The 27,334-nt window shown below is 35.4% G+C and overlaps 1 protein-coding gene across 1 annotated transcript in view; it reads left to right on the top strand.

Moving 5' to 3' along the window:
- Positions 1-27,334, top strand: part of LOC143251889 (carbonic anhydrase-related protein 10-like) — a 193,492-nt gene that overhangs the window by 5,849 nt on the left and 160,309 nt on the right. The window contains exon 2 of the mRNA XM_076503222.1: positions 8,734-8,781. Coding sequence (XP_076359337.1) covers positions 8,734-8,781 — 48 coding nt within the window. The remainder of the gene's footprint in view (positions 1-8,733; positions 8,782-27,334) is intronic.

The following is a 27,334-nucleotide window of genomic DNA, read 5'->3' as shown; positions in this document are numbered from 1 at the left end:
AGTGACTAGTCAATATTCTGGTCTGGATATTAGTCAGCATACTGGTCTAGTTACTAGTCAACATATTGGTCGAGATATTAGTCAACATACTGGTCTAGATATTAGTCAACATACTCGCTTAGATATTCGTCTACATACTAAAATAAGCGGCTGGATATAAGTCAAGATACAAAATACTGTTCTAGTTATTAGTCAACATACTGCTCTACATATTAGTTAAAATACTAGACTAATATTAGTCAACATATTGGTCTGAATATCAGTCAACATACTGGTCTGGATATTAGCCAACATACTGGTCTGGATATTAGCCAACATACTGGTGTAGATATTAGTGAACATACTATAATACTTGTATAGATATTAGTCATCATACTCTTCTAGATATTACTCAACATACTAAAATACTGGTCTAGGTATTAGTCAACATACTAAAATACTGGTCTAGATATTAGTCAACATACTAAAATACTGGTCTAGATATTAGTCAACATACTAAAATACTGGTTTAGATATTAGTCAACATACTAAAATACTGGTCTAGATATTAGTCAGCATACTAAAATACTGGTTTAGATATTAGTCAACATACTAAAATACTGGTTTAGATATTAGTCAACATAATGATCCGGATATTAGTCAATGTACTACTCTAGGTATTAGTCAACGTAGTAGTCTACATATTAATCAACATTGTAGTGTAGATATTAGTCAACATGCTTGTCTAGATATTAATCAATATACTTGTCTATTTATTAGTGCATATACTAAAATATTGGTCTCGATATTTGTCAAAATACTAAACTACTGGTCTAGATATTAGTCAACCTGCTGAAATAGTGGTCTATATATTAGTCAGCATAATAGTCTAGACAATTGTCAACTTACTGAAATATTGGTTTAGACAATGGTCAACATACTAAAATATTAGTATAGATACTTCTCAACATACTAAAATACTGGTATATATATCAGTTATTAGTGTGTAATTAATCCACTATAAATATTAAGAAACAGGTTATCCTATCCTAGTCCACGTAGCTACAACGGTATGCCCTCGAAGTTATAACCTTAAGATCTGAAATTCGCTTCCTTGTGATGGACACAGCACAAATGTGGGTTGGGTTTAAACAAAGCTACTCTACGAATTCCTTGCCGTCCTGTACAACGAAGACATCGTCACTACGCTCCAATACTTTTGTGACAGAATCATTTCACGTGGAAAATAAGTTATTCATTCAGCTTAGAGTTGACTTTTTATTTGGTTTGGAATTTCACGACGTCCATCTCCGTGTGCACCAGTTTGAGGAATGAGTGGCTCAGTACAGAGTAACGTGTGATGTAAGGAGCATTCTTGGTGATCCAACATCATTAGGACCATCGGATGCTATGTGGACGAGATTTAAGACTCATTGGACTTGATTAAGTTCTGCTGATTTTTGTAGTACCTTCAAGAAAAAAATGGAATTGTCAAAGTCTTACCAGGGTCCAGTGTCATCAAATGGATCCATGGATGAGTTTCCATGATTTCTTTTCTTTCCAGAAACCGTTAGCCAGCTGAAAAAATCCATTTTTGATGTAATGTGTAAGCAACCCCCATGGCCCACACAAGAGGATCATACAGTGTATTCATTGGAAATCTTTGTTCCCCCACTAGCTAGTGAGACATAACCAGTGACATGTAAAATTGTTAAACAGTGGTGCTGCTCCATGGATACTCTCACGGAGCTGTGTTTCCTTTACAGTTATTTTTAATAGCTTGGTGAAACCTAATTTATTTCATGTAGTGTGCTCATAATAAATATTTAAAAATAAAATATTTTAATAGAGAAATAAGTTTAATAACCCCAGAATTAACAATAAAATAATTACCCATTTACTGCTAACACAAACAACAAAACAGTTAACACGAAACTTACATCTAATTGGCTAACTTTAATAAGCGTATAAACATATATTCACTTGTACGTTGATTGTTTCTTCAGAGAATACTAAAATCAAACGAACTAACTGGCCAAAGTAGCCTATGATACACCAGCTATATCAAATATAAATAAATTAATGATAAAAGTAAGACACAAGAATAATTTTAATTCAAACAAACTAAAAGAGAGCAGTTATTAGTTTTAATCTAGTCATACTAGAACAGAATTGTTGTTAGTTTTAATCCAGTCAAACTAAAACAGAATGGATATTAATTTTAATCCAGTCAAACTAAAACAGAATAACCATTAGTTTTAAACCAATCAAACTTTAACAAAATAGCTATTAGTTTTAGTCCAATCAAACTGAAACAAAATTGTTATTACGTTTGATACAATCAGACTAGAATAAAATAGTTATCTGTTTTGATACAATCAAACTAGAATAGAATAGTTATTACTTTTGACAAAATCAAAATATAATAAAATAGTTATTAGTTTTAATACAATGGGCCCGGCATGGCCAAGCGCGTAAGGCGTGCGATTCGTAATCCGAGGGTCGCGGGTTCGTGCCCGCGTCGCGCTAAACATGCTCGCCCTTTTAACCGTGGTGGCGTATAATGTGACGGTCAATCCCACTATTCGTTAGTAAAAGAGTAGCCCAAGAGTTGGCAGTGGTGGTGATGGCTAGCTGCCTTCCCTCTAGTCTTAGACTGCTAAATTAGGGACGGCTAGCACAGATAGCCCTCGAGTAGCTATGTGCGAAATTCCAAAACAAACAAGTTTTAATACAGTCAAATATAATAAAATAGTTATTAAATCGAATCTTTATTAGTTCTATTTGAATTTCCTATTGAGTCGGGCAGTGTAAGACTAGAGGGAAGGCAGCTAGTCATCACCACCCACCGCCAACTCTTGGACTGCTCTTTTACAAACGAATAGTGGGATTGACCATCATAATTATAACGCCCCCACGGCTGAAAGGGCGAGCATGTTTGGCGCGACGGGGATGCAAACCTGCCACCCTCAGATTACGAGACGCACGCCTTAACACGCTTGACCATGCCGGGCCAAGTGTTAACGTTTGAACGTGTTGTCGTTTATATTTAGATATCGAACCTACTGGTGTAATTGGAAGAACGTAGACCTTGTATGGTATGACGATTAGGGCATACAACTCAAAATCTACGGATCACAAGTTCGAACCCCGTCATCAAACGTGTTCGCCCTTTCAACCCGTGAAGGCATTATAAATGTTACTCTCGATTTTCGTATTCGTTGGTAATAAAGTAACACAAGAGTTGGCGGTAGGTGGTGTTGATTATCTGCCTTCTTTGAGGTAGCCCTCGAGAAGGTTTGCGCAAAATTTAAGAAACAAACAAACTGGGCATGCACATTCGCGCGTTTATTTATAGGTAATGCTGACTTATAGGAACTGGAAATGTGTTCTCGTACATGGAAAGTGACGATTCATGATTTATCATAAAAGTATACTCTATAGCTGTACATATGCAGCTTCCGAAAGCACATTAAACCCCAACGCAGTAGTTTTCCTTCCATCAACGTATGACAGTTTATCCGCAATGTTCGTATAAAAGGTAATCGTTTTTATCTGGTTTCCCGCAATGACGTCGTAGACGAGACCTTTTGGATAAGAGATTTGAACTGCGAGTCCACAGAAAATAAATATCGCAATGACCAGCATATAACCAATCATAAAGTACTAGATAATAGAACTTCTGAAAAAAACCCTACTTTATTATTGTGAACTGTCTAAATCTACTTCAGTGCAGTAAATTACTTAACCCTACTTTACAGTAAGGTACTGTCAAACCCTACCGTGTTATAATGAACTGCATAACCCTATTTTAGTATTACAAACTGTCTGTTCCCCGCTAGGACAGTGGTTTGTTTGTTTTGGAATTTCGCAGAAAGGTACTCAAGGGCTATCTGTGCTAGCCGTCCCTAATTTAGCAGTGTAAGACTAGAGGGAAGGCAGCTAGTCATCACCACTCACCAGCAACTCTTGGGCTACTCTTTTACCAATGAATAGTGGAATTGACCGTCACATTATAATGCCCCAACGGCTGAAAGGGCGAGCATGTTTGGCGCGACGGGGATGCGAACCCGCAACCCTCAGATTACGAGACGCACGCCTTAACACGCTTGGCCATGCCGAGCCAGGACAGTGGTAAGTCTTCGGATTTTCAAGGCTAAAATCAGAGGTTCGATTCCTTTGGGTGGATACACCAGATAGCCCGAAGTAGCTTTGCTATAAAAACACCCACACGAAAACAGCCTAACTTTACTTCACGACAGTGAACTGCGTAACCCTACATCACTATAGTGAACTATGTAACCCTACATTATTATAGTGAACTATGTAACCTATATCACTCTAGTGAACTGCGTAATCCTACATCACCATAGTGAACTGCGTTCACTATAGTGAACTATGTAATCCTATATCACTCTAGTGAACTATGTAACCCTACATCACTATAATGAACTATGTAACCCTACATCACTATAGTGAACTATGTAACCCTACATCACTATAGTGAACTATGTAATCCTATATCACTCTAGTGAACTATCTAACCTTACTTCACTTTTATCCTTTCAACTCTCTGCAATGATTATAGTTATGGAGAGTCGTCTGAAAAACTGCCACTAACTATTTTTATTTCTGTTGTTTGAAGTTCATCCAAAGAATCATTTTAAAAAATATAAATCGTAAGAGATTGTCACGAAGCTTTTGATTTTTTCTAGAAATTAATATAAATAGTTTTGTCTCTTTCACTTGCCTTGAACATGTGAACAATTAGCATAAATAAAGAAAACATCTTTATTTACAGTTATTTTGTTTTCGTTCGTTTATCAATAATCTGAAATGTTGAATCCCAGTTCTAAGTAAATATGTAAGACGACAAATTTATACCATTGTTTAATCCCAGTTCTAAGTAAATATGCAAGATGACAAATTTAACCATTGTTGAATCCCAGTTCTAAGTAAATATGCAAGATGACAAATTTAACCATTGTTGAATCCAAGTTCTAAGTAAATATGTAAGATGATAAATTTTGCTATTGTTAAATCCCAGTTCATAGTAAATATGTAAAATGACAAATTTAACCATTGTTGAATACCAGTTCTAAGTAAAAATGTAAGATGACAAATTTAACAATTGTTGAATCCCAGTTCTAAGTAAATATGTAAGATGACAATTTTAACCATTGTTGAATCGCAGTTCTAAGTAAATATGTAAGATGACAAATTTATCCATTGTTGAATTTCACTTCTAAGTAAATATGTAAGATGACAAATTTAACCATTGTTGAATCCAAGTTCAAAGTAAATATGTAAGATGACAAATTTTGCTATTGTTAAATCCCAGTTCATAGTAAATATGTAAAATGACAAATTTAACCATTGTTGAATCCCAGTTCTAAGTAAAAATGTAAGATGACAAATTTAACAATTGTTGAATCTCAGTTCTAAGTAAATATGTAAGATGACAATTTTAACCATTGTTGAATCCCAGTTCTATAACCATTGTGTAAGATGACAATTTAACCATTGTTAACAATTGTTGAATCCCAGTTCTAAGTAAATATGTAAGATGACAATTTTAACCATTGTTGAATCCCAGTTCTAAGTAAATATGTAAGATGACAATTTTAACAATTGTTGATCCCAGTTTTAAGTAAATATGTAAGATGACAAATTTAACCATTGTTGAATCCCAGTTCTAAGTAAATATGTAAGGTGAGAAATTTAATAATTGGTGAATCCCAGTTCTAAGTAAATATGTAAGGTGAGAAATTTAATAATTGTTGAATCCCAGTTCTAAGTAAATATGTAAGATGACAAATTCTCCTGCAGTGTTTTTAATTTTTTATACTTTAAATGTTGAATTAAGATTTCAACCAAAGTTCAGAATTCTTGATGACGAGAAACCTGCTTGAAATAAAAATATATCTCAGAACGGCCTGTATGGGTGTTAACACTTTTACTGATAAGGAGAGAACAACGTTCCGACCTTCCTAGGACATCTTCAGATTAAGAAAGAGAGACTATCACTGACCTGCTACCTTCAACCAGACATTTATGGACTCGTACAACGTAACAACAATCAACTCAGTATTATAAACGACAAGGAGAGAAAGGTCTGCCACAAGAAGAAACTAGATAAATTAAGGTGACAACAATTAAAAAGACGTCAAGACAATAAACTTTGTAATGACAGATCCGACCGAAAGTTAAGCAATGAAGAAATACAACTACTCAACAAAGGACTCAACTTCACAGTAACACTTAGACAAAATACAACTATTCAACAAAGGACTCAACTTCACAGTAACACTTATACAAAATACAACTACCCAAGAAAGGACTCAACTTCACAGTAACATTTAGACAAAATACAATTACTCAACAAAGGACTCAACTTCACAGTAACACTTAGACAAAATACAACTACTCAACAAAGGACTCAACTTCACAGTAACACTTAGACAAAATACAACTACTCAACAAAGGACTCAACTTCACAGTAACACTTAGACAAAATACAACTATTCAACAAAGGACTCAACTTCACAGTAACACTTAGACAAAATACAACTACTCAACAAAGGACTCAACTTCACAGTAACACTTAGACAAAATACAACTATTCAACAAAGGACTCACCTTCACAGTAACACTTAGACAAAATACAACTACTCAAGAAAGGACTCAACTTCACAGTAACACTTAGACAAAATACAACTATTCAACAAAGGACTCAACTTCACAGCAACACTTAGAAATATTCAATCTATCGAAATGAAAGTCTGTCTGATAGACCTAGCTAGAAGACTGGTGATCCACTATAGACAAACTGAAAACACCAACAAAACAACGAAAAACAACCACCAGGAAGAAGACACTTCGACAACAGTTTCACCGACAACCAACAACCTATCTTTACAGGTAGAACTGAAAACATCTATTTCTCTGAACCACTTCAAAACAATATCTTAAACAACTTTTTAAAATAATTTTCACACAAAACTATCAACATAATTTCACGAAAAAGAAAGCTAAAAAACAGCTTCACACAAAAAGATATTAATTCTATAAACATCTCAAAACAAGACAACAACATAAAAATTCTAAAAGCAGATAAACCCAATGCTATAATTATAATGAACACAAAAGAATACATTCAAAAAATGGACAATATCTGGTCAGACACAAACAAATTTAAACCAATACCCACAAATCCTTGAAAAACACATGAAAACCAATTAAACAAAATACTACTAAAATTGAACAACCATCACAATCTCAGAAAACATTTATTCTTACCTACGAAAGACCGTCTCACGAACACCACAACTACTCGGCACCCTTAAACTTCACAAATCTGATTGCCCACTACAACCCATAATGTCGACCTTCGAATCATTTAACTACAACATCAGTAAATATATAGCGTGGACATTTTCTAAATATGTAACATCAGTCGGCTCCTTTTACAAAGACTCTTTTTACTTTAAATATATTCTTAATCAACCAAATCATAAAGCCTTAATGGTCAGTTTTGATGTAATGTTCCTCTTTACAGGAGTCCCAACCACTGAAGTCTGCAAGATAACATTAGAACTTTATATCCAACCTATTGATACACATCTCCAGTAACCAAGTAGCAACCCTTACAGACTTCACTACCACCAAAACTAACTTTATGTTTAATAACCAAAACTACCTATAAATAAATGGCCTAAGTTTGGGGAATCCTGTGTAACCAGTTCTAGCCTACATTTTTATGACACAGATTGAATCACAAGTGACCAGTTCAGTCTCACATCCACCACTATACTGGTACAGGTATGTTGATGATACAATTACTGGATTCACATCAACAGAACACACACTTAGTTTTTTCAATCACATTAACTCTATACACCCCAACATTAAGTTCATCTGTGAACAGGAAAGAAATAACCAAATAACATTTCTTAACTTCCAGATTACTAGAACTGATATACAATTCAAAACAGAAACCCACAGAAAATCACCCATACTGGACTATACTGGATTGAACTAAGTTTAAAATATATTTAAGTACATGAATGATATGCGAAGTTTACCATTTAAGAAGAGATTTATATGTATTTATCGAAATATCAAAAACAAATACTCACAGATCTCTAATGCAAGTGCAAGCTGAAGAAATATTGTAGCGATAGTCTAATACGTCTAGGCGCTAGCCCCGCTGACGTGATCAAAGACAGTAGACAAAACAGTTGCTGTTGCAGACATTTTGAATAGTTATACAGGAAACGTTAGCAAACATTTTAGAGCACTATTAGTACATGTGTCTTAAACAATAAGTTCAATGAACGGTTTTTTGCTTACGAATACAATTCTGTGGTGGTCTTTTTTGGTGCGCATGTTATGTGGAAACGGTGTCGATATTTACTATTGATTACTACAGTACTTGAAAACGAATTACCGTAAACCCGTATCGATAGAGTAAAGAAGGAAAGATCAGAATAGTGTTTCTCTGCTTTCCTCATAATGGCTCAGCAGCGAGTCTGACTGCACATAATTTTAAAATCCAGGTTTCGATATTCGTGACAGGCACGGTTCAGCGACCTTTTAAACTTGACTTGAAGTCGTGACCCTTACCTTACGTCATTAAAAATATTCTGATTATATTACGAAGGTCAAGTTTCTTTATAAACACCTTAAATGTGTCTCATCTTTTCTTTTATAGTATTTGATTATTAATTTTTGTCATTGATTTACTTTTTGCAGACGTTTGTTCAAACTGGGAAGACTGGTGGACGTATGATGGAATATCAGGTAAGAGTCTAACAAAATAAGCTGGACTTTCTCCATCTGAATTCACTTTACGAACAGGACCACAAGTATGTATTTCAGGACAGCTGGTATAAAAATTAACACTTTGACCAAAGTAAAGCAGAGAACAACGTTTCGACCTTCTTAGGTCATCTTCAGGTTAACAACATTGTTTGTTTGTTTGTTTTGGAATTTCGCACAAAGCTACTCGAGGACTATCTGTGCTAGCCGTCCCTAATTTAGCAGTGTAAGACTAAAGGGAAGGCAGCTAGTCATCACCACCCACCGCCAACTCTTGGGCTACTCTTTTACCAACGAATAGTGGGATTGACCGTCACATTATAACGCCCCCACGGCTGGGAGGACGAGCATGTTTGGTGCGACGCCTATGCGAACCCGCGATCCTCAGATTACGAGTCCACGCCTTAACGCGCTTGGCCATGCCGGGCCAGAGGTTAACAACATAAACCTTTTGTTACATTTTTACTTTAAGTGTGTTTCTCGTCATTACAAAGTACTTATTTAGTTCTCGGTCACATACATAAAGATAACCCTATACCACCCGTAAAAGTTTTACGATTGTGTGACATTTTTCAATACTTTTCCATAAGAAGATTAAACTCTACCAGTGAAGCAGTGCTGGACAACAGCTTACGGAATGAATGTCTGTATGTAAGAACTAAATATGCCATTCTAGAGGTGAGAAAGCTTTAGTCCAGGCTAAAAGTCCAGTGGAACATGATCTTGAATTCTAAGGTATTATTAGTATCGGAAAGTTAACTTATAACTGGATTTGTAAACAAACTGCTAGTGTAATATGATCTGCATCTTGTGATATAACAGTTATTAAAATAGGGTTTGTTTGTTGGTTTATTGAAGTTCGCGCAAAGCTACACCAGAGCTATCTGCGCTAATCGTCCCTAATTTAACTGTGTAAGACTAGAAGGAAGGCTGGTAGTCATCACCACACGCCTCCAACTCTTGGGCTATTCTTTTACAAACGAATAGTGGGATTGACCTGAGGATTATAACGTCCCTACCGCTGAGCATGTTTAGTGTGACAAGGATTTAAACCCACGACCCACAGATTGCGAGTTGAGTGTCCTGACCATTTGGCCATGCCTGGCCTGGACGTAGGGAGTATATATGTGTATGTATCTATTATGTGACGGAAATAATAAATGTAATGTTAGTATAAGTAATGTCCCTCATATTTAATATTAATACAGTTGTATAAGGTTTTGTTGGTAGACGTATATTTCTTTTAAGGTAATATTTACACACATTGTACCACAGGTATGAGACTTGAGGACTTTCAGTTGTTGTATGTTTTTAGTAAAAGAGTGATTACCTATTTCAATTTACGAGAATGTGTTTTCGATTTTAAAAATTATGTTAATTCATATAATTGATAGCACTTTGTTATAACGCATTACTAAACATCAAAAACCCTAAAACCCGAGCGGCTTCCAAATATAAACCTTTCTTCTTCAGAGGTAAACCGTTTATCCCTGAAGAAATCGCTCGGGTTATAGGATTTCTCGTTTTATATTAATAGTTCTTGAACCTATGTGTTTTTTGACATAATGAATGTAACACAATACTTTAACAGTTGTGTATACGTAGTTTAAATACACATTCATAAACTGAAATACTTAAGATAGTGGAATACACTTCATTAAACAGAGTTTGGTGTTTCTTGTAATCTGTGAAACAAACATCTTGATTTAACAGTAAAATGTTTTAATCTATCTTGATATCTTGAGTAAAATCTTTATACAAACACGTTAATTTAAATTTATAACATTACATTCATTGTTCATCTATCCTTATGTCCCAGTCTAAGTGTTTACTCTGGAGAACTGAGTACAGAACTGAGAAAGTAATACAAGTTCAACCTTGCACCATCATTTTTCTATCAGGAGTTGTTTAGAATTTGAATATTTCAATATTTTTATGTGTATTATATTATCAGAAGAAGTTTGAACTGTTGAATAAAGTATCTTTGTTGCTATTGTTTCACTTGATTAATACAAGGATTTTTCACCACATTACAAAGTGAAAAACGAGTTCTTGGACTGTAAGGCGGAGCTACACGCCCGTATGGTTATGACAGTATATTATACGTTGTGGAAATAAATTCGGTACATTATCGCGCGATTCGAACATTGTATGTGAGCGTTTCAGAAGATAAGATAAACGTTTGGCAATGTGTTATATCATTATGCGGACCCCCGACTGTCGCACGTGATTGCACTTAAACCAATAAATGATCAGCAGATTGTATGCTAGAACTGTTACTCAATTGTCATAATAGATAAATAACCAGACAAAAATACGAGTTTTCAGTCACTTTATTTTTTACCTCCTCAACTTGGCGAAGGAAGACAACTAAACAAGATGTTAAGTAGAGAAACATGCTACTCCCTGCGTAACAGTTGTACCTTTTTGTTGGGCAAACTGTTCATGCACTACGCATGTTGTTTGGAATTTCGCATAAAGCTACACGAGGGCTATCTGCTCTAGCCGTCCCTAATTTACCAGTGTAAGGCTAGAGGGAAGGCAACTAGTCATCACCGCCAACTCTTGAGCTACTCTTTTACTAACGAATAGCGGGATTGACCGTCACATTATAACGCCCCCACGGCTGAAAGGGCGAGCATGTTTGGTGCGACGAGGATTCGAACCCGCGACCCTAGGGTTCCGAGTCGATTGCCTTAACCATCTGCGCTACAAAAAGTAGTAAGGGGACAGCCAACGTTCCTATTGATAACATTGAATTTTAAGACCAATATCGCTTGGTAGCTTTAGTGTCAGCTTATATGGTGCATAATGCAACTGCTGGGGAGGTCTTATAGTTGTTTGAAAAAGCGGAAAACATAATTGCAGTTCATTAGTAAACGATCTATGTAACCCAGGTGTGAGTTGATCGCACGTATGAAAAAACTGACTCTGTTTAAACGTCCATTATATGTTCGCTTCCTTTCTAGTTAAAGTCACGACAAGACACGTGAGATCAATCCTTATTGACTATAAAAACGTTTCCAGAATATGGTGTGATATGTCTTCATACATGGCTTAGAAAAGACGTTAACCATTGCCTTTAAATTCATTGCAGCACGAGACAGTAGCAGCTACTTTCTTGGTGACGTAATTATATATATTTCAAAGGTAAAAGCATTCAATACCGGTAATAAAGAGAGTAAATTTTGTTCGACTTTCCACACACTTGTTTTAAGCTAATGTTTTCTACTATTCTGTTATATTCCTGGTGAATGCTGAACTCATTCTACAGGGTGGTCCGTAAGTCCGTACCCATCGATATATCTTGTGTATCCAGTGTAACTGTGTGATGTCCCTCATTCTCGCTGCATAATATTATGCGACGTCGTGTTCTGTGAGACATTGTCCTCAACATAGCAGGGGTTATTGTTCCAAATGCTACAATAACAGCTGCCTTAATCTCATAATTAGTATCATTGAATATAACATAATAACATATGGATGGGTAGAGACTTACGGGCCACGCTGTATATATAACTTAATGCGCTTACAAACACACTTCATTCTGTACAACCATGTATTAAAATCTTATCATAGGTCTAACGTTACGTCGTAGAATAACGCTATAAGTTTAATTTTCTAAAGCATTAAGTACTGTTTGTTTGTTTTTTTTTAATTTCGCTTAAAGCTACACGAGGGCTATCTGCGCCAGCCGTCCCTAATTCAGCAGCGTAAGACTAGAGAGAAGGCAGCTAGTCATCACCACTCACTGCCAACTCTTGGGCTACTTTTTACTAACAAATAGTGAGATTGACCGTCACATTATGACGTTCCCACGGCTGAAAGAGCGATCATGCTTGGTACGACCGGGATTCGCACCCGCGAACTTCAGATTACGAGATGAACGCCTTAACCCACCAGGTAATGCCGGGCCGGCATTAAGTACGATAAAGTTCAGCCCCAACTACACTAAAACAAAAAACGTACAAAAGTTACAGTGTTAATTTTTCATATTATTAATTATAGACCTTACTTAATCGTTTCCCATTGGGACAGCAATAAGTTTTCGGATTTACAAAGCTAAAATGAGCAGTTTGATTTCCCTCGATGGACACAAGAGATAGTTAAATGTGGCTTTGCAATAACAAAACTCATACATACGCACTTGAGAGAGGCTCAACTAATGCTAAGCCTAAGATAAGTGGTCTTACATATATCGGTATCTGAGATTAGAATTATTTTGATTGTTTAGAAATCAGGTATATAAAGAAGAAATGTTGAAATAAACATACTAAAGAAGTAATGTCGTAATAAGCATATTAAAGAAGTAATGTTGTAATAAACATATTAAAGAAGTAATGTTTTTTTGTTAATCATATTGTTTGTATACTTTATGTTTATTTTCTTTGTTAATCATTGTTTATCTACTTTATGTTTATTTTCTTTGTTAATCATATCGTTTGTATACTTTATGTTTATTTTCTTTGTTAATCATATTGTTTGTATACTCCATGTTTATTTTCTTTGTTAATCATATTGTTTGTATACTTTATGTTTATTTTCTTTGTTAATCATATTGTTTGTATACTTTATGTTTATTTTCTTTGTTAATCATATTGTTTGTATACTTCATGGTTATTTCCTTTGTTAATCATATTGTTTTTCTACTTTATGTTTATTTTCTTTGTTAATCATATTGTTTGTATACTTCATGTTTATTATCTTTGTTAATCATATTGTTTGAATACTCCATGTTTATTTTCTTTGTTAATCATATTGTTTGTATACTTCATAGTTATTTTCTTTGTTAATCATATTGTTTTTTTTTACTTCATGTTTATTTTCTTTGTTAATCATATTGTTTGTATACTTCATGGTTATTTTCTTTGTTAATCATATTGTTTTTCTACTTTATGTTTATTTTCTTTGTTAATCATATTGTTTTTCTACTTTATAATGTCAGTACTTAAACTGTTCCGTGTTTTCGAATGTATTTTTATTTTACTCTACCGACCCTTCATCCAAATTAAATAAATAAAAACATTAATGAAACCACCCCTTTTTCACTGAACACACACTAAATACGTTTTATAAGCGCCATTACCCTGGTTAACGAAAGCTCTAATAATAGGTTTTTGCCGAGGCTTATCAATTGAGTTTTAGCAGTTATTATTACTTGAATCAAAGGGTGAGTTTGTGAATTATACTCTTTCCTTACTCAATTCATGTTCTCTTATTTATTTATACGAATCTAGATTGGTTTATGGAAACACTGGCTACTTCTTTCTTATCAAAACATCAAGGCTGAGTTAGGCGTTATAAACAGACAGTTATGATGTACATAAAGGCCTTCCTTAAGGATAAAAAAATATTAGAATTTACGCTTTTCTTATTAATGCTAATGCATTTGTTTAATTATTCCAATTTACGTAGGAAAATCACAAATATTTCAGAAAGAGAAAATTATGGTTGTAAGTGCAGCTCTCTGTCCTTAATCGCGTACATTTTCAGGTCAGTTTAAAGTGATTATTATAATGTCGGATGTATGATACTTCTTAGAAGAACAGGTTGTTTTAATGTTTTTCAGTAAAATAACACAAAGACTTCAGTTAAATACAACACTTTGTTATTATTATGTGAGACACTAGGCCGGTGGTGATTGATTGTAACACTAAGTTAAAACAATGCAGTAATTTTAGGCTAACAAAACGAATCATAAGTTGTTGACTGAAACAAATTTATCTTAGGTTTTCTAAAAACATACTAAACATGTAGTATCATAACTATTCGTGTTGTCAAACACAATTTTAATCGAAAACCACACGTTATTTGTGTTGTAAAATACAATTTTCAGATGAAAAGCCATACGTTACTTATATTGTTAAACAATACTTTGTTGAAAACCACACATTGCGTAAGTTGTTTAAAATTTCATTTGATAAACGCACGTTTTATAAGGTGTTAGAAAACACAGTTTTATACTGAAAATCACACGTTATGTATATTGTTGGTAAACACAAAACAGCAACACTACAAAAATTAAACCACAGACTCACAAATTAACACAATATTATTTAACAGAACACAGACTTTGTTTTAAAAATATAGTCTTGAGTGTTGCAGCGTTATAAATACACGCTTTCTGTGTTTTGTTTTTATGTATAAAGACGATTCGTTCTCCCTGAACACGGTCTGGAACTGTTCTATAAGTTTCAAAGTTCGACTAGTGCAGTGTTTCCCACTGATGTGTTGAACCGAGGACTTGTCCCGGCTGCTTCAGAAGTCTTATACAAAGTATTTCGCCAACTGATTCTATTCTAATCTCTGTAATTTATCTCAAAAATGCTCCAATCATAATTTATATTAGAGTTTAGAAAGTAAGGTATTTGGTTTCCTGTTTGTCTATCAGAATGTGCTTCCAGATGAGATTTGGACCAATGCAAATGAATTCAGTAAATTACACGCTTTTACAATAAAAGTCAAAATGTAGGTTTACACATTCGTAGTACATTACTAGAGAGAAAACTATTTTTTTTTCTATATTTTAGTATCAAGAGAAACTTCCATGTCCTGAAGATACTGTAATGATTAATTGAACATCGAACATACTGGGAAACTGTAAACAGTCAGCCGTTCTGAACGTACAAATATATTTATAAACACTAGTAAACTTACAAGAATCATTACTTAAAGCCTATTTATTTTAACATTTTCTAGTCCTAATAGAAATCAGGGTTTTTTGTACACTTCAAATTGGTGTTAAAATTTGTTTAAATCTCCGTGTGTTACTTTCATCTCATCTAATCTTACATTCTCAGCTTTACAATAATGAAGAATATGGTTTCTTTATCACATTATCACACCAAAACTGCTGTATTATTCTAATTTATATGTATGTTACTCGTAAACTAGTTTGTAATGTCATCCACAGTTTCAGTCAGTATTGTAACTCTGTTTCCTGACTAATGATGCATGAGGAAGAAGCAGACACAAAGGGAGTAATAACTGTTATAAATGGACAATTAAACGTCACTAAAGAAGGGTTAAGGACCTGTTCAATAACAAATATTTCAAGCTAGAAACATGGTAATTTAAGAAGTTTCAAAATAGAAATTCTGTTCTAAAGACGTAGTGTGACATCACATAATCAAGGCCGAGACGTTTGGACAATGACTGTTCTTTGCTCACTCCCAGTCAAAAGCAGTGCACGTACTGAAACCGATTCTCTACTGAAGCGATTTTCTCAAGTTCCAGAGAGAGAAACCAGCTGACAGATGTTTCCCTTTCTTAAGTTTATATAATTCTTCATAGAGCGTAACATAGAACCAAAATTAAACCAATATAAAGGAACGCCTTTATAAATACACCAATTAACAACCTAACAACCACCTGCAACGCCCCCTACAATCCGGTACTCGTTTATACTCTCGTCCCTAAGAGATGCGTCTTTCAACGGTCACATTCAAACTCTGTTTCTTAACCTGAAGATGACCTAGGAAGGTCGAAACGTGGTTCTCTTCTTATCAATAAAAATGTTAATACCCACATAAGCCCCATTCCGAGAATCACAAATCGAATGACTTGAAGATTAAAAAGGGAATCGCACGTATTTTGTCACAGACGACTCGTTTATTACTGTTGTTAGGAAGAATAAATGTAGAACAACTAGAGTGCACGAGATACAAGGAAATCAGAGACGTTCTGTCGACCAAGGTAAACAGTTATTAACAGCACCCGCCGTCGCACATGCGTCTACGTTGAATGGATTTACTATCCAGTGGCACAGCGGTATCTTTGCAGACTTATAATTCTAGAAACCGGGTTTCGATGCCCGTGGTGTGCAGAGCACAGTTAAGCCTTTGTGTAGCTTTGTGCTTAATAACAAAGAACAACGAACAGTCCAAGCTATAATCTTGGCCAGGCGTGCGACTCATAATCTGAGGGTCGCGGGTTCGCATTCCCGTCGCGCCAAACATGCTTGCCCTTTTAGCCGTGAGGGCGTTATAATGTGACGGTCAATCCCACTATTCATTGGTAAAAGAGTAGCCCAAGAGTTAGCGGTGGATGGTTATGACTAGCTGCCTTCCCTCTAGTCTTACACTGCTAAATTAGGGACAGTTAGCACAGATACCCCTCGAGTAGCTTTGTGTGAAATTCAAACCAAACCAAACCTATAATCTTTCCACAGCTAAAATTTTGAAAAGGTGTTACAGTTCCCTACTTTGTTCTTTTTCCGTTTCGACTACTTAAGTCCACGTAGTAACAAGCTTGTTCGATTATTTTTATTGTATCACGAAAAACTTGTACAGAATAAAAGTTATTTGTAAACAAGTAAATCTATATGTAAAATACATACCCTTATATGTCACTAATAATAGATTATAACAAACGTAACGCCCCCTCTAATACAGCGGCATGTCTTCGGATTTACAACGCTAAAATTAGGGGTTCGATCCCCTAGGTTGGCTCAGCAGATAGCCCGATGTGGCTTTGCTATACGAAAACACACAAACAAACGAAACGTACACTTCAAGTTCGTCAGGTTTAAATATATATATATGCACTCTAACCAGAATATAACATATCTAATTTATATGGGTCAGGATGTGTGTAACGACAGGTCGAATAGTAAAAATAAGTTGTGACTTATTAGCCGGGGCATATCGGTAGATAAAAGGACTGTGAGTTATTTCTGAGAACTTTAAGGTCTTTGAGACGTCATCTCTTCACCGACTTGAGATCTAATTATAGGTTTGGACTCAGAAGATCAAGTCCTTTCGATTGATATATTTGACCACGCCCAAAGTCTCGTATATCAATTTACTCTTATTCTGTCTAAAAGAATTTTACTTTGAGGTTAGGCTAGAAGATTATTGTAATGAGAAATTAAATCGAATCAGGTATACACACACCCCTCGATGGGTGTTGGTTGTCCACAAATATACAGCAAATAAAATATAAAAAATAATTCTTATGGATTAATTAACTCTAATCGTGCTTACAGTATTTTCAAGTGCCGCGGCTATTTAGGATTCCCTCTATTTTTATTTTTAAATTGATCATGACGTAACAAGTATTAAAATAGTTCTCACAAATAGGTTTTCATTTTACGTAAAATTGAGTTCATACTCATGAAAAGAGGAATGGTTGTTAAGGATATTAGACCTGTAGGAGAGTTGATCGTGAGTACGTCACAAACTGGTTTCTGATATTCTTATTTCTAGCTACACACACACATATATACAGCGAGGTAAGAGAGTGAAAGTGCATCAGATCATCAGAAATATTAAAATGTAATTCGATGATGAATTAGTAAGATTAACTGAATTTCATGTACCGTCATTCGGTTTATAAGAAACTCAGTATCAAAAGGGCTCCTCCTTGTCATAATACTGTATTGGACTTCATTGAACATTAGCGATTTTAACAGTGTTTCTAACTCGTACAACTTGAATGAACATCAACAGTGTTAACAGTGTTTCTAACTCGTACAACTTGAATGAACATTAACAGTGTTAACCTCGGCACCGACTACCCATGGACAGAATGCTCCTTTCCACCCTTTATCTTCACCAGCACATCGGTTTATAAGAAACTCAGTATCAAAAGGCTCCCCCTTGTGATAATACTGTATTGGACTTCATTGAACATTAGCGATTTTAACAGTGTTTCTAACTCGTACAACTTGAATGAACATCAACAGTGTTAACAGTGTTTCTAACTCGTACAACTTGAATGAACATTAACAGTGTTAACCTCGGCACCGACTACCCATGGACAGAATGCTCCTTTCCACCCTTTATCTTCACCAGCACATCTCACTTCAACATATTGATCGTACCTTTGTTCATTAGCGTCCCGGATGTTTTCCTCCCGTGACACAAGTTAACTTACTAATGATCACTATCCGACCGGATAACAACATCCGGCCTGGAGTTTGTGACTACAGTTTCAAGTTGGAAACTTCCATCTCAGGAACTCCGATCTCTTCCTTTGCATGGATAAACAGAATTGGAGATATTGTGCATTTCATTGGGATACCAGCTTCAAGGTTACATACTGTCGGGATAAGAATCGCATGTGAAAATTCATGAAATCCTTCACCTCATCAGGAATTCAGACTTATCCCATAACATACTTAATCGGTACATGCGCTACGGATGAATGTGACAGGCTCAGGACACAACACACTCGGATTTCTTCTCCGCTTTGTGAATGGTTTGCTATGTTATATTGTATGCTCCAAAAACCTTGTAAAACCTGGTATCACTGTCTGCTGAAAAGGAATATTAGGCATTCGCTGGAACAAAGGATGACATATTACCCCAAACATTATCTTACACTATCCTCTAGAAGATAAGATGACATATTACCCCAAACATTATCTTACACCATCCTCTAGAAGATAAGATGACATATTACCCCAAACACTATCTTACACCATCCTCTAGAAGATAGGATGATATATTACCCCAAACATTATCTTACACCATCCTCTAGAAGATTGGATGACATATTACCCCAAACATTATCTTACACCATCCTCTAGAAGATTGGATGACATATTACCCCAAACATTATCGTACACCATCCTCTAGAAAATAGGATGACATATTACCCCAAACACTATCTTAAAACTTTCTCTAGAAGATAGGATGACATGTTACATCAAACACTATCTTACACCATTCTCTAGAAGATAGGATGACATATGACCGGAAACATTATCTTACAACATTCTCTATAAGATAGGATGACATATGACCGCAAACATTATCTTGCAACATTTTCTATAAAATAGGATGAAATATGACCGCAAACATTATCTTACAACATTCTCTATAAGATAGGATGACATTTTACTCCAAACATTATTTTACTTTCCACATTCAGCAAAAAATCCCGTTAAATACGACTCATCTTGATGCCCTTGTGTAAGAGTAATATATGTCTTCCTAGTGGCAATGGGATTATATATTCTTTCTTGATCTACTGAGAAAGGTGCTTTGATTGGAAGCTCTGTATATTTTTTAATATGATTCTAGTAAAACGTCGAAGGGTAATAATAAATATCGATTTTTTGTTGTTTTAAGTTGAGCACAAACCTACACAAAGGGCTATTTGTGCTCTACCCACCATGGGTATCGAAACGTGAGCTGTAGCGTTGTAAGTCCGTAGACATACCGTCTGGGGAGGGTCGTGGATATTTTTATTGTCAGTATGCTATAAAACTACACGTAATCTCATTGTTGCACACGTGATAATACATAGTTTGATAAATAAGCTTCATCGTGTTTGGTTTTATATCGAAATAGCCAGGTAGTTAGGGCTCCGGGCTGGTAATCTGAGGGTCATGGGTTCGAAGCCCCTTCTCACCAAACTTGCTGATCCTTCAGTCATGGGGGTGTTATAATGTGACGATGAATCCCCACTGCTCATTCGTAAAAGAGTAGCTCAGGAGCTGCCTCCTCTCTATTCTTTCACTGCTAAATGGCCTGGCATGGCCAAGCGCGTAAGGCGTGCAACTCGTAATCCGAGGGTCGCGGGTTCGCGCCTGCGTCGCGCTAAACGTGCTCGCCCTCCCAGCCGTGGGGGTGTATAATGTGACGGTCAATCCCACTATTCGTTGGTAAAAGAGTAGCCCAAGAGTTGGCGGTGGGTAATGATGACTAGCTGCCTTCCCTCTAGTCTTACACTACTAAATTAGGGACGGCTAGCACAGATAGCCCTCGAGTAGCTTTGTGCGAAATTCCAAAACAAACAAACACTAAATTTAGGACGGCTAGCGCAGATAGCTCTCATGTAACTTTGCGCGAAATTCAAACAAAAACGTAATTTTATTCCCGGGAACGTGTTTCTATGTAGCGAAATGAAGCGTGAATTTAGTTCTATATTTCATTTATTATTTATATTTATACAGAAAGTATGAAACTTACATAATGAAAGGGACACTGAATTTAGGGGACACTTTTTTATGTAATAAGCTTTGAATGAGAAGATTCTTTATAAGTAAATTAAATATAAAGGTCTGAGTTAATAAGTCGTAATCTAAGAAGCAAACATCTTAAGCACCTCGTTTATATGATTTCACATTTCTGAATTCGACTTACTGGGTTAACAGTCATAGGAACACTTTGAACACTTTTCAAACTTTGTCTTACGAATTATTATAATTATATTTAGAACAATGGCAAGAACATATGCGATACAAATGTGGATTAATTAAGAAATAGCTTTACAAAGAAAGGATATTAGATTATGAAAATATTTTATTTAATCAATTGTGAGGCAGGATAGAATTAGAAAGAAACTTCCAAGGAAGATCGTATCTCGCAGTCGAACACTTACACAGGAGAAATGAGACGAAGACAAGCACCACGTTGATCTGGTATTTTACTAAAACACACATATCAGGTCTGATAGGGACAGAAGCAGCTTTGGAACGTCAGTGTATTCGTACTATCATCTATCTCTCTGTAATGATAAAAGTAAAATCAGTTACTTAACTCTAACTCAAAGTAATCTAAATCACCACTACTTCCATACAAGAACGTTCTATTTTCATGGTAACGAGAAGCAGTATACGAAGTAAGAATGATTCTTACATCCACGTGTTTGTTTTGTCTTCTTCCCTGCCTCTTAGAACATTTAAACTTAGTAGCTGCTAAATTAATGTTGTTGTTTGTCATGTAAACACGTGACAAGTCAATAGTGAAATATGATGACGTCATGCTTCCAATCATACACCAGTATTCTTTCAAAGATATAACAATTTACTTTAAAATGGTCCCTCTGAAAAGCGGCTACCCCTATTATTAGACAAGTTTTTGACAATCCAATTACAACTATTCGCTCACTCTAGCAATATAAAAAAACCCGTAAATCCTAAACCTACTCAAATCAGGTCCTTTCCAAACATCAAAGCTACAGTTTACAATACAATTATCTAATAAATGTGTTTGTACCTCGAACATACAAATCTTCTCAACCCCCCATTCGATATTAAACAGTTACACTAAAGATAGTTCATGCTCTACTGTGTCATGTATGTAACATTTCACGGTATATTTTGGTTGTCGTTGTTATAGTAGTAGAGAACAAAGCTGTAAGGGAGAGAACATTGACTGTAAGTTCGCTTTTAAGTATCAACACCAGAGAGCGATAGCAACTATAGAGACGCTTACCGCTTGGTGGCCCCGAAAGCAGTTTTTGCAAGTAGGTAAATAACTCTTTAAGGTTGCATGTAAGTTGTTATTCACTTCAGAATATGTTTAGTCAATCAACTGAAGGGAAAACATGAAATAAGCTACGTGAACTAGGTGTCACTGTCAATAAATGTATCACTGTAGTTTCCAACAGTTTCAAACTTTCTCAAAATGGCGGGAGGTTGGGCTGGTGGTTACCAGTGCCTCATTTTCACAAAGGTAATTTTGCTGTTAAATCTATTTAAAACACAAATTTTGCTGCACTAAACTAATATTTTAACTAACAAATATAACCAAGTAATTATTTGTAGCCAACAATACGACTTTCAATAATATTATTAGTATTATTAAATATTAATATATCTTATTGCTGTAACCTGTTATTTACTTACTGTTGTTTGTGCTGTTACTAATGGTGGTATTGACATCTCATTAAATACAATTTTAAAAAGTTGTAGTTTTCTTTAAGAGAAATAATTTCTGGGAAGTAATGCGCGAGAAGTGTTCGGATTGTACTAATTGAATATCGTAACCAGTGGTATCAGCTGTTTAAATTATGATTTATTATTATGATATCTGTGCTTGTGTTTATTACGCTGTATACTCGGAGTCTCACGTGTAGCATCAATGATCTGTACATGTTGCGCTTTCCACGATAAAATCTGGTGGTATATTGGAAATAGACGTGAAATCTACTTTTCTGCGCTTCTGATTCTGAAACCAAAATAGACAAATTAAAAGGATTGTAGAGAATCAACATCTGCGTTAACGTGATTTTATCACGAATTTTAGTCCTTTTGGTTTTTGACGCTCAACGAACTTTCGGCCGATGACAGGCAACTTTTAAAGTATAATATAGGCAGCATTAAATAAAAAAAATAACATTGTGTCTTGTCGTGCAGCCCAACTGACGTGTTCTGGTTTATAACGAAATGTCGCCCAGAGGTTTAAAACCGCAACTTTTAAAGGTTTTTTTTTTTTGTACTGCGTTTCAGAAAGACTTTTCTATTTTTACCATCCAGCCAAACTAACGAGTTATGGTATTGGAATAAAGCCTTCTTGTACAGTAGATTGTTGGGAGAAAAACGGACAAATCTAAAATGCTATTTATCTGTACAACGCCTCTTAATTTAAAAGTCAAAATATAGTCTACGCGATATTTGTTTCACACAATTTAGGCCTAATTTCCAAACTAAAAATCTCTAAACCATGTCTTATTTCTTCTGTTTATAAATATGTCTCTGAAGATATGAAGCTAAACGAAAAACAGTGAAAACAAATTTTCTCTGAAATGTCTCATAAGTTATCTTAATCGACTTAATTAGAATTGTCTCAGTTAAAATTTGATTTATTTTAATATAAATATAACACGTTTCTAAGAGCGTCATTGTTAATGAAGTTCAATTATATTTCCAATAACGCTACACTTTCTTCCAGCTGTTATTTGAAGCTCAAAGCTGACCCGGCATACCCAGGTGGTTAAGACACTCAACTCTTAATCCAATGGTCGCGGGTTTGAATCCCCCTCACACCAAACGTGCTCGCCCTTTCAGCCGTGAGGGCATCATAATGTACGGTCAATCCCACCATTCGTTGGTAAAAGAGTCGCTCAAGAGTTGGCGGTGGGTGGTGATGACTATCTGCCTTCCCTCTAGTCTTATACTGCTAAATTAGGAACGGCTGGCGTAGATAGCCCAGTTTAGCTTTGAGCGAATTTCAAACCAAGCATTACGCTATACAGCAGACTACCCTGCATTGGTATCGAAACCTGTATTTTAGAGTAGTAAGTCGTCAGACTTACTGCTGAGCCAATGGTGTGTAGGGGGAGGGGCACATCATAAAAGGACTTGGCCAAGGGTGTGTAGGGGGAGGGGCATATCATAAAAGGACTTGCTTTAATTGTGATTTAAGTTAAACAGTAAAATAAACTGTTTCGACAACAGAACTAATATCGTAGCAGTGATAAAAACTTTTATTAAAGTATTGGAGTTCCATGTCAGTTTATTAAAGTATTGGAGTTCCATGCTAGTTTATTAAAGGATTGGAGTTCCATGTGAGTTTATTAAAGTATTGGAGTTCCATGTGAGTTTATTAAAGTATTGGAGTTCCATGTGAGTTTATTAAAGTATTGGAGTTACATGTCAGTTTATTAAAGTATTGGAGTTACATGTCAGTTTATTAAAGTATTGGAGTTACATGTCAGTTTATTAAAGTATTGGAGTTCCATGTCAGCTTGTTAAAGTATTGGAGTTCCATGTCAGTTTATTAAAGTATTGGAGTTCCATGCTAGTTTATTAAAGTATTGGTGTTCCATGTCAGTTTATTAAAGTATTGGAGTTCCATGTCAGCTTGTTAAAGTATTGGAGTTCCATGTCAGTTTATTAAAGTATTGGAGTTCCATGCTAGTTTATTAAAGTATTGGTGTTCCATGTCAGTTTATTAAAGTATTGGAGTTACATGTCAGTTTGTCGTAGTTATAGTAAAGAATAAGGGATAGAGACTTAGGAAGTCGTTATTATTATAAGTGAACAACAATAAGTTAAAACTTGTTTGTCTAAATGGCAGTTTCTAATGTGTGTTCCGCAAGAAAAAATTTGTGTAGTGTAGTTGGAGAAAAAGAATAATCTGGGTGTAGGTTCTTTGGACTATCTAGATCTGGAAGGTTGTGACTTGGAAAATCCATCTCTTTCTTCCTTTCGGACCTTTAACGTGAATTTAGACTGGGTGGAATATTTCAGTGTATGTAACAAAATGTTCACTTTTTTGTTCCTGTGCAGAAAGTGTTATTTCCCAATTACTTATGCTTAAAGTAAACGGAAAAGACTTATTTTTCTCTTCAAACTTTGCTTTTGTGACCTGGGTAATGAAATTTTCAAATTTACCTATTTTCCAGAACATTCCAGGTAGATTCAGTGCTGAGTAGCTGATAGAGAATTTTTTCGAACTTACAAGAACTTTCTAGAATGTAGTAGAACTTGTGAGAATTTCCCAGAACTTTCCATATTAATATATATATATATATATATACACACCTACAGGTGCTCACCACTCACTACTTCAGTTTAGTTCTAGCTGCCTACGTGAACACGTAGACTTATTTGATTTTATCATAGATGGCATTAAGAAGCTACAAGTATTCTCCAGAAGCATCCAGAAGCCTCAAAGCTGTGCTGCTCCATAACGGGAATAAGTATCCGTCTCTCCCCCTGGCTAATTTGGTGCACCTCAAAGAGGAATACAACAGCATCAAGACCTTGCTAGAAGCCTTGAAGTATGATGAGTATGGCTGGGAGATTATCAGATACTTCAAAATGGTGGCAATCCTGATGGGTCTAGAAGGAGGCTTTATTATACTGTAGATAATGTATTCTATCATTTAGTACATGGTCGTTTATATCATGCTTCAGACCAGTGCCAATCTACCTTCTGTCCTGAAGGTTACATAAACTGAGGTACTTAATACCAGTATCATTAAGTTGAGGAGTTCTGTCTCTTACTTTTCTATTTTCAAATATATCTGTCACGATCTAGGGTGTACTAGACAGTGTTTGTGGAGCATTTCAAATCTGTAGCCAACACCACGTAAAGCTTTCGTGTGAACTCTGTTCCATTTGTCTATAATTTTTGGGTCGTGGCATGACAACGAAATTTAATATGTAGTGTTAAAAACTGTTTTTATCAAGGTTTATTTGTGGACTGGTATTAAATAAATTTCATCTATCATATACCGGTACCAGCCTCTCGCTTGTACAGCGGTATGTCTCCGAATTTACAACGCTAAAATCAGGGGTTCGATTCCCCTCGGTGGGCTCAGCAGATAGCCCGAGGTGACTTTGCTATAAGAAAACACAAACAAACAAACATATACCGGTAGGTACCATATGCTAGTTCCTTGCTAGCTTCTTTCTATGCAATTAAGACACTGTAGGGGTATCATAACAGTTATTTCAGACCCTAAATTTGTGTGTGTTCATTCAAACAGAACCCTTAACATGTTCTTGGTACAAGTGTATGGGAGTTATAAAGAATAAGGATTTTCACCCTGGCTCATTCAGTTGTCAACAGGAATCGGTGAAACATTACCACAATGTTGAAGTTCACATTGTGTAATGACATGATAGAATTAGTTCTATAAAATAGAAAGAATGGCAAAACATTCTCTTGCTCTAAGAATTTTTCTGAATACTGTATGCCAACTGTATATTATATAACACAATTATATAATTTATACACCAACTGTATATTTTCAACAAGGTTATTTGCGTTACGTTTCATTTGTCGTATAATAAATCAGAGTAAGAGTTTAGTCGTTATTAAATATAATATTAACATAAGTGCCAAAATGTCTGGTTTGTTTTGTTTTACAACTAAAAGCATTGTATAAGCTGTCAACATTAGGTTCTGGACCCTGGTGTTGTTATTTCCTTGAGCTTCGTCACCTAAAAGTAAGATTAAAGTGACCATTGGTACGAAACATCCGTCTTGCCATAAGAACGTGTCTTCCGTTTCTTCTGCTACTAAAATGGCATTTACACAAAAAATGTATTTATTACTTATTTTTCTGTACCTTTAGTGTAGGTGAAAATACAGGTTAAAGCTTTAAGCATGTGCAATTCCCATTTCTCACTACGACGTGCAGAGACCTGAAACAACCGAATCCGTAACGTAGATCCTGGATTTCGTTGATTTTGTAATGTGGCGGATGGATATGACGTATCACAAATAATCTCGCTGATAACGCCATCTGTGGCTGAAACAAGTACATCAACCACATCCTGGTCCTGGACTAGAGAATGACACGCTACGTGAGGTTGATGAAGATAAATGGCCAGATGATGGCCTTGAACATTAGTGGCTTCCAGTGATTGATGTTTGGTTGTTCACAAATACACCAACAACGAAGCGACCGCCTCGAATGTAACTTTTACTACAACTTTTCTTTACTAGTGTCACTTTCATGACTTATTTCTTATGCAAAAGTCTTTTTGAAGGGTAATTTCGTTTAGTTCCAAACTCGAAAATAGAACTTTGATGTAACGTCTATATGTTAAAATTTTCTAATCAAGAATCCAATGCGAAGTAGTTGACCAGTGTTTAACTTCACACATCCACATTATCTTGCTTTTGATCAAAAGATTCGTTTTCTAAACTGAAATGTTGTTAATAAAATTCCCTGTCCTCCAACTAAACTTTGTTTTAAATCAAAACATGACCACTGCTGGTAACCGATAGGGTGTGTCATGAGTTGAAATACAGAAACAGTATGTGGTGAAAGTTTAACACGTTAATTAGTAAGATGTTTTATTTTATAACAAGTTTATATTGTCTCAGTAAAATATCTGCACACA

Source organism: Tachypleus tridentatus, chromosome 6, assembly GCF_004210375.1.
Source record: "Tachypleus tridentatus isolate NWPU-2018 chromosome 6, ASM421037v1, whole genome shotgun sequence".
Lineage (NCBI taxonomy): Eukaryota > Metazoa > Arthropoda > Merostomata > Xiphosura > Limulidae > Tachypleus > Tachypleus tridentatus.
The sequence above is the reverse complement of the archived record's forward strand: the minus strand, read 5'-3'. Positions and strand labels throughout refer to the sequence as shown.